The sequence below is a fragment of the Hyperolius riggenbachi genome, chromosome 8 (genome assembly GCF_040937935.1).
Source record: "Hyperolius riggenbachi isolate aHypRig1 chromosome 8, aHypRig1.pri, whole genome shotgun sequence".
NCBI classification, from domain to species: Eukaryota; Metazoa; Chordata; class Amphibia; order Anura; family Hyperoliidae; genus Hyperolius; species Hyperolius riggenbachi.
In genome coordinates, this window is record NC_090653.1 from 64,261,866 (window position 1) to 64,271,605 (window position 9,740).

Genomic DNA, 9,740 nt, shown 5'->3' on the forward strand with positions numbered 1-9,740 from the left:
GCTGATAAATAGAGCTATTAAAACACATTTGTGGCTTAGGCTAGGTACTCACGCAAGACGACACATGGATGGTTAAGATTGTCTCAGTGGAGAATGTAGCATCTGCACAGGTGTCATCCCTCCTCCCTTCTACATAGAAACAGACATGTCCCTTGGCTCAAACATAATCCTGACAGGCGACAGAAAACTATTGTTTTTAGTTTTTCATTGATATATTTATTTTTTGTAAAGAAACGGTCAATAGTTCAAGATCTGTCTGTGTGGGAGCTGAAAATATGTAATAGAAACAAACTCTTTCACCTACACAGTAACTGCTTTAAACCTACATTTTAGCTTTTGAACACAAAATAGGACACTGGGATTCCTGGAAAGTCCTATATGCTATTAGACTTTAGATTGAATGGGTTATCTCGTTTGTTTTTCACGCCCGATTTCCTTCGATAATTGTAAGTTTTTGCCTGTTAAAGAGTACCCAAGCCAAAGCTCGGGTGCAACATCAGATACTTACCTAAAGAGAGGGAAGCCTCAGGATCCTATTGAGGCTTCTTTCCCTGCTCTGATGTCCCCCCATCGCTGAGTGTGGACCCCAGAAGATTAGCGACAAGGCATTGTCTAATCATATCAGGGCCGTGCAGCTCACCTTCCTGCAGCGTGGCCGCGCAATAGCCAACCGAGCTCGCCAGTGCGTGTGCCAGAGGCATGAGCTCCGTGGTGCTGCGCATATGGCAGGCTCGCACGGCTACTGCGCGGCGACGCTTCAGGAAGAGAAGCTGCATGGCCACTATGTGTAAGGGGGCCTCGCTCAGCAAGGGGGGGGGGGGTGTGGGGACATCAGAGCACCGAGGGAAGCCTCAATAGGGTCTTGAGGCTTCCCTCTCAAGGTAACGATCTGATTGTGAAGCTGAGCTTCGGCTCGGGATCACTTAAAGTGGAACTTTCATCCATGTTTTTAAGCAGCATGATTTTTCTCTGCTGTGTGCAGTAATTTTAGTAATAATCTTCTTCTTCTGTGCACAGGAGGAGCAGCAGAGACTCGCGGAGCTGTCACAGCTCAGTAAGAGACAGACTCTTTCCCTGGGATCAATCACAAGCCGGTTTTGGCCTCGCTCCAAACAGCAATGACATCTTCTGCTTCCCCAGCATCCCTCTGCTTAGCAGCCTGAAGACTGAGAACTGTGACCAGCTCCATAAATCTTGTATATATACATTGGAGAAGGGGGGAGGGGACAGTCACCCTCTCATTGGACGTTTGTCTGCATTGTGTGAATACAATAATAATAAAGCCTTTCTTTTTTTTGTAGAATTATTATGTATTTCTTTTCTACCCTCAATCCAACAGGAGGAGCACCTGTGCGTACATTTTAATGCGGATGGCCTGGATTTTGTTGATTACTTGTCCAGACTGAGAAAGTCTTGGAGAAGGGCTTTTATGCTGGCTGTAAAGGCAGAGAAGGGGTGTTATATGCTGGCTGTACTGACAGAGAAGGGGTTATATGCTGGCTGTACTGGCAGAGAAGGGGTTATATGCTGGCTGTACTGGCAGAGAAGGGGTTATATGCTGGCTGTACTGGCAGAGAAGGGGTTATATGCTGGCTGTACTGGCAGAGAAGGGGTTATATGCTGGCTGTACTGGCAGAGAAGGGGTTATATGCTGGCTGTACTGGCAGAGAAGGGGTTATATGCTGGCTGTACTGGCAGAGAAGGGGTTATATGCTGGCTGTACTGGCAGAGAAGGGGTTATATGCTGGCTGTACTGGCAGAGAAGGGGTTATATGCTGGCTGTACTGGCAGAGAAGGGGTATATGCTGGCTGTACTGGCTAAGAGGTTACATGCTGGCTGTACAAGCAGAGAAAAGGGGTTATACGCTGGCTGTACAAGCAGAGAAGGGGTTATATGCTGGCTGTACTGACAGATAAAGGGTTACATGCTGGCTGTACTGGCAGAGGAGGAGTTATATGCTGGCTGTACTGGCTGAGAAGGGGTTATATGCTGGCTGTACAAGCAGAGAAGGGGTTATATGCTGGCTGTACTGGCAGAGAAGGGGTTATATGCTGGCTGTACTGGCAGAGAAGGGGTTATATGCTGGCTGTACTGGCAGAGAAGGGGTTATATGCTGGCTGTACAGGCAGAGAAGGGGTTATATGCTGGCTGTACAGGCAGAGAAGGGGTTATATGCTGGCTGTACAGGTAGAGAAGGGGTTATATGCTGGCTGTACAGGCAGAAAAGGGGTTATATGCTGGCTGTACAGGCAGAGAAGGGGTTATATGCTGGCTGTACAGGCTCAGAAGGGGTTATATGCTGGCTGTACAGGCAGAGAATGCATTCTATGCTGGCTGTACAGGCAGAGAATGCATTCTATGCTGGCTGTACAGCCAGAGAAGGGGTTTTATGCTGGCTGTACAGGCAGAGAATGCATTCTATGCTGGCTGTACAGCCAGAGAAGGGGTTATATGCTGGCTGTACAGGCAGAGAAGGGGTTATATGCTGGCTGTACAGGCAGAGAAGGGGTTATATGCTGGCTGTACAGGCAGAGAAGGGGTTATATGCTGGCTGTACAGGCAGAGAAGGGGTTATATGCTGGCTGTACAGGCAGAGAAGGGGTTATATGCTGGCTGTACAGACAGAGAAGGGGTTATATGCTGGCTGTACAGGCAGAGAAGGGGTTATATGCTGGCTGTACAGGCAGAGAAGGGGTTATATGCTGGCTGTACAGGCAGAGAAGGGGTTATATGCTGGCTGTACAGGCAGAGAAGGGGTTATATGCTGGCTGTACAGGCAGAGAAGGGGTTATATGCTGGCTGTACAGGCAGAGAAGGGGTTATATGCTGGCTGTACAGGCAGAGAAGGGGTTATATGCTGGCTGTACAGGCAGAGAAGGGGTTATATGCTGGCTGTACAGGCAGAGAAGGGGTTATATGCTGGCTGTACAGGCAGAGAAGGGGTTATATGCTGGCTGTACAGGCAGAGAAGGGGTTATATGCTGGCTGTACAGGCAGAGAAGGGGTTATATGCTGGCTGTACAGGCAGAGAAGGGGTTATATGCTGGCTGTACAAGCAGAGAAGGGGTTATATGCTGGCTGTACAAGCAGAGAAGGGGTTATATGCTGGCTGTACAAGCAGAGAAGGGGTTATATGCTGGCTGTACCGGCAGAGAAGGGTTTATATGCTGGCTGTACAGGCTCAGAAGGGCTTATATGCTGGCTGTACAGGCTCAGAAGGGCTTATATGCTGGCTGTACAGGCTCAGAAGGGGTTATATGCTGGCTGTACAGGCAGAGAATGCATTCTATGCTGGCTGTACAGCCAGAGAAGGGGTTATATGCTGGCTGTACAGGTAGAGAAAGGGTTGTATGCTGGTTGTACAGGTAGAGAAAGGGTTGTATGCTGGCTGTACAGGCAGAGAAGGGCTTTAGATGCTGGCTGTGAAGGCAGAGAAGGGCTTTAGATGCTGGCTGTGAAGGCAGAGAAGGGCTTACGGTATATGCTGGCTGTACAGGTAGAGAAAGGGTTGTATGCTGGCTGTACAGGCAGAGGAAGGCATTATATACTGGCTGTACAGGCAGAGGAAGGCATTATATACTGGCTGTACAGGCAGAGAAGGCATTATATGCTAGCTGTACAGGCAGAGAAGGCATTCTATGCTGGCTGTACAGGCAGAGAAGGCATTATATGCTTTCTGTACAGGCAGAGAAGGGCTTGTATGCTGGCTGTACAGGCAGAGAAGGGCTTGTATGCTGGCTGTACAGGCAGAGAAGGGGTTGTATGCTGGCTGTACAGGCAGAGAAGGGGTTATATGCTGGCTGTACTGGCAGCGAAGGGGTTATATGCTGGCTGTACAAAGTGTTGTATACTGGCTGTACAGGCAGAGAAGGGGTTATGTAATTAACATTTGGTTGTCCTGTGCAACTGTACCAACAGGGAAGTAAAGAAACAATATTCTGCAGGAGGAAAAAGTAATATTGTATTGTGAGTTGAAGTAAGCCCTGTGCAGGTGGGGTAGGAGTGACCCATTGCAAGGAGAAATTGTTATAGTGCGCAGGAGTCTGTGTTAGGGCCTGTACACACTGAAAATCGCCAATCCCAATCGTAAATGCAATGCGATTTTTAAATCTCAAAGGATGCAATTTTAAAATCGCATGCTTGCTTTTTTTTGTAGTGCAGTCACAATTGTGATTATTCTGAAACCTCGTTCATCACGATTTTTATGTATTTTTTTTTTTTTTTTTTGCAAAGGCTTACCGATTTGAAAAAAGCGCATGTGATTATAAAAATGCAATGCAGCCAGTGTGTACAGGTGGCAGGCCCGAAATATAAGCCCTACCCTAAAACTAAGTCCTAGCGACAGTAAGGGGAAAAAAAGTACGGCAACTGGTTTCTACTGGAGCCGATGGTCTCATGGGCAGGACCAAGGCTTTGTCATCGGGCCAATCTCTGCACGAGCTGCTAATCGAGTGCAGTGATTGGCCCAATAACAGAGCCATGGTGTCGCATGTGAGACCATTGGCTCCAGTAGAAACACAAGTTACCATACTTCTTCCCTATAGGCTGAAGATTGGAGGCACAGCGGCATGGAGCTGGGGAAAAGAGGATTGGAGGGCACGGGGGACACCAGGAGGACATAAGGTGATACAGGAGGACCGGGTACAGAGGGGGACACGAGGAAGCTAAAGGTGCAAGGGGGACACGGGCACACAAAGTGGATCGTGAAGAGGTAGCACAGTGGGTGAGATGGCACAGGCAGGAACTAGTGTGTTCATAGAAATATAAGCCATCCCCTGAAAATAAGCCCTAGCACATCTTTTGGTGCAAAATTTAATAAGACACTCTTATTTTCAGGGAAACGCATTAGTAAACTGATATAGTAAACATTCGGGTATACTAACCATGGTGCTTGCGGTAACGTGCTGCTGCCTTTTCATTAGATTGGATAGTACCGGCGCCCCACAATGGACCGCAAGAAGTGTGAAAGTCACTTTCCTTGCTTTTGCGGCCCCTTGCAGTAACATACAGTAAAGTGTAGAAGGGCCCTCAATATTACAGTTTATCAGTTAAAAATATTCTCCACCATAAATGAAATAAATTCACGTGTGTGCACAACCTTGTTCACTGCAAGACACAAAAACAATCTTGTGGCATCTGCAGACCTTGTGATCACCGTACTGTTTACACAGCGGTCTTCCATACGGTTTATTCAGCTCGTCAACACCTGCCACAATGTTTAATATTTCCGTACATGTCTCCAGTTGTGCATTGTTCCCTCCTGTCAGCGTAGAGCCTTTATGTGCCCTGTGCAACAGTCACATACAGATGTTACATTAGAGGTAGTTGGCTGAGGATGTGAGTGGAGGCTTAAAAGGGGATTGAGTCACTGAAGTTGGTCATTGGTACAGCCAGATGTCTCACTGAAATGGCTGGACAAAGGAACATCTGCCCAGCAAACCCTGTGGGACTCCTCTCGTCTTTGTAACTCTGTCAAAGTATAACGGAAAGAGTCAGTCATTCTAGGTGATACACAGAAGTCCATAATGTATGCCGATAGCCACTTACCTGAACACAAAAGGAAAAAACAGTTTTGTAGGGGACATATTACAAAAGCAAATCTTTGCCTCTTGTCCTTAGTAAACGATATTTTAAAAGTCAGTTGAGGGCAGAGAGACACTGCAGAGCACTTTTCAATCCATATTCATTTTTTAAAAACACGTTCCACTGAGTTGCAGTAAAGTTGCAGTAAAATCGTGTTTTTGTTTTGTGCATTTGTGATTTTCTTTTCATTGGTCTCAATGGCAAACACAGAAGAAAATCTTAAAGTGAACCGTTAATTTCAGGTTTCATACATATCTATGTAGAGGGAAGGCTCTGAATACCATAGAGCCTGCCGGATCCCTGGTCCCTCCCGTCATTCCTGCGCCATCAGCACTTGAAGTTGCTTATTCTGCTAGATGTTACGTTTTTGAGCTACTCAGGACCCATACACACGGCATACATTTGTAGTTGTGAGGCACGACAAACAGAGAAGAGACAACCGTATATTTATGGCATCGATAATTCGAGTTCGCAACAGTTGTACACACTCAACAGAGAGTGAAGACACGGGGGAAGCTGTCTGCCACGGACTACGTATAGTAGTAGTACTATGGTAGCGATTCTGCCGACTGTAGAACTGTAGAAGACTTTCATACACACGACAGGACACCAACAGACTAAGCGACGGTTGAAACCTTAAAGGGAATGTCAGAGAAAAAAGTAAATCCACTTACCCGGGGCTTCCTCCAGCCCCTGGCTCTCAGGTGCAGTAGATGCCGACATGCTGAGGCCGGCATCTTGCACCGGAGGGCCACCAGCGGCAAGCGGATGTGCTGCAAGGACACAGGATGGCTGACGGGCTGGAGGAAGCCCCGGGTAAGTAGATTTTTTTTTTTTTTTAAACTCAGATATTTCCTTCAACCACTTGAGGCCCATGGGCTTACACCTCCCTAGGTGCTATTTTTTTACTATTTAGGCCACTGCAGCTTTAAGGCCTTGCTGCAGGGCCGTACAAGTGATTTCCACCCCCCCCCCCCCCCCCCCCTTCCTTTTCTGCCCACTAACACAGCTTTTTGTTAGTGGGCTGTGATCCCTGCTGGAATGTTTATTTTTTTTATTAAAAAAAAAATTTAATTAAATATTGCTAGTTATTTTTTTTGTTATATTTCTCCCCAGCCCTCCCTTACCTTCCTCCCCCTGCCAGCCAATCAGCATGATCGGCTGTCATAGGCATCAGCCTATGAGAGCCGATCGACCTAGTGCTTCCCCGGGGGACAGTCTTGTCACACGGCTGTCCCCAGTACAGCGCTGTTGTAGATTGCAGCACTGTACAATGGAAATAGATGATCAGTCTCCTAGCGGTGATCGCTAGGAGACTGATGACGGAGCGGAGCTGCGCACGCGATCTGCAAATCCCTGCCCCAGGTCTTGACGTTAATTGGCATTAGGCGGTCCTGGGACTGCCGCTGCAATCACGCCCATTGGCGTGACGCGGTTGTAAGAGGGTTAAAGGAAACCCAAGTTAAGGGACATATAGACTACCAAAAAACAGACTGGCAATGCTCCGATCTGAACTGAACTCTGTTGCTCGTCTCATTCATCTCTTTTCTCGCTCTCCCTCTGCTGCTCCTCTCTGTCGAGCTTTTCATTGGCTGCCAATTAGTGAGAGGATCCATTTTAAAGTCTTAACCCTAAAGCTCTGCACAATCTCTCTCCCCTATACATCTCCTCACTTGCTTCCAGATACCAACCCAACTGCAATCTCAGATCTGCACCTGACCTTTGTTTGTCCTCTAGAATCACCTCCTCGCATTCACATATACAAGATTTCTCCCGTTCTTCACCCCTCCTCTCGAATACCTTTCCACAGCACATCTGTCACTCTCCAACCTTTGTAATCTTTAAAGTGAGTCTGAAGTGAGGGAAATGGAGGCTGCCATATTTGAATTCTTTTAAACAATACCAGTTGCCTGGCAGCCCCGCTAATCTGTTTTGCTGCAGTAGTTTCTGAAGTACACCAGAAACAAGCATGCAGCTAATCTTGTCCATTCTGACAATATTGTCAAACGCCTGATCTGCAATATGCTTGTTCAGGGTCTATGGCTGAAAGTATGAGAGGCAGAGGATTAGCAGGCAACTGGTATTACTTAAGAGTAAATATCTATCTATCTATCTATCTATCTATCTATCTATCTATCTATCTATCTATCTATCTATCTATCTATCTATCTATATATATATATATATATATATATATATATATATATATATATATATATATAATCAGTCTTAGATGCTTTCCTTTCGATGAAAGACATCCATGGCTACAATTACTAGGTAATGCCCAGTGATGTTGATCCACGGATTTTATCTGATTGCCATCTGGAGTCGGGAGGGAATTTTTCTCTTTTGGGGCTAATTGGACCATGCCTTGTAAGGTTTTTTTTGCCTTCCTCTGGATCAACAGGGATATGTGAGGAAGCAGGCTGGTGTTGGACTTTTGTACTGGTTGAACTCGATGGACGTATGTCTTTTTTCAACCAAAACAACTATGTAACTATATATCAAGGTAGCCATACATTTAGCGATGCATGGACAGATTCAACCAAGAGACAAATCTCTCTTATGGAATCTGATCCAGAACAGTGGGGGACAAGCGGAGGCCACGGACAGGTAATGTATACACTTTGGCACGGCGGGCATTGGGGGTGGGGACATAGCGTTGAGGCAGCGGATGCGCACCCGACCAACCAGCTTTGGCCCGGCATCTTGCAGCATGCACTATCGACAATGTGACCAATTTCCATCCCAAAATTGGTCCCTTTGTCGGTCGGGCATGTACTTGCCGACACAGACTTTCATCCAATTAGAGTAACCAAGCAGCTCAGGGTGACCCAAACTACTAGGAATGTATAGGGGGATAAAAGGAACCAAAAAGCCCTCCTACTAAAAAAAGCAAAGCTTGGTGTAATTGCCTTCTTAAAACAGAAGGAAATTTGCAATAATTCAGTTATAAATGAACATTTGTGGTTACCCACAATGCACACCTACTAAATATGCAAATTATCCCTTTTTGCCCTTGGTAAGCCAAGCAAGCATTCAGAACCGCTGGTTTATAGCAAGCCTATAGCTTTAAGTTTTACACAGCCATATCTTGCTATAAACCAGCGGTTCTGGATGCTTGCTTTGCTTACCAAGGGCAAAAAGGGATAATTTGCATATTTAGTAGGTGTGCATTGTGGGTAACCACAAATGTTCATTTATAACTGAATTATTGCAAATTTCCTTCTGTTTTAAGAAGGCAATTACACCAAGCTCATCCAATTAGATTATAATAATCGAATTAGATGGTTGATCGGTCGCCAAGTTGCCTGATGTATGGCCACTTTTACTCTCAACCCTGGTTCACTTTTAACACTCCCTTTAACTTTTTCCGACAATCATACAGTCTCATTTAGGCCTTTCCCTCTTGGACCTCTTGCCAAGTTATATTCCTTTCTAGATAACCTGAAACACACTGCCTGTATGTACCGTATACTTCCCTATCTCTTGCATTCCCCCCTCCCCTCCCCTTCCATTCCTTCAGATTGTAAGCTCACTCCAACCTGAATTATCGCAAATTCATTCTGTTTTAGGAAAGCTAACTTTTGTTTTTCTTAACATCTTAGTAAGGGGGCTTTTAGGACCATTGTAGTCCCTTACACACTCCAATGAGTTCTGGGTCACCATGTGCTTGCTGGTTAGTCTGTACCTCTAAGCTCAAGGGTAGGGCTCTCTCAACCTTTTGTGTCTTGTAATTTGTTATTCATTTCATAGCTGGCACTCTGTTATACATTTTATTCATCACCAGGGACCTTAGCCCGCTTAATAACAGGCTCTAGGCCTGTCACCGCCGCCACCTGTCAGCACGTATGCGCGCACCCGCGTGGACACATGGGCGCACACGCATGGGCGTCCACAGAAAATTTTCCAGGGGGGGGCAAAAATGGGGTAGTGGGAGTGACAAAAATGGGCGTGGCCACAAACCACGATGTGGGTGTGTTCACAGGCGGAACCAAATTTACATGAACTTAGCAATGGTGGGACATTAGACTAGGGCTATGGTAGGGATTAGATTGTGAGTGCCTCTGACACAGGTGTACCCCAGTTTAGGTAGTGACAGGGAAACTTAAGCCATGCCCTCTGTGTGGCATTAAGCCACACATCAGATTTTGCA

The 9,740-nt window shown here is 46.3% G+C and overlaps 1 protein-coding gene across 1 annotated transcript in view; it reads left to right on the forward strand.

Annotated features, from left to right (window-relative positions):
* TIMM50 (translocase of inner mitochondrial membrane 50) overlaps positions 1-1,303 on the forward strand; it is a 60,812-nt gene extending 59,509 nt beyond the window's left edge. The window contains exon 11 of the mRNA XM_068250516.1: positions 1,018-1,303. Coding sequence (XP_068106617.1) covers positions 1,018-1,122 — 105 coding nt within the window. The 3' untranslated portion in view covers positions 1,123-1,303. The remainder of the gene's footprint in view (positions 1-1,017) is intronic.
* The last annotated feature ends 8,437 nt before the right edge of the window (positions 1,304-9,740 follow it).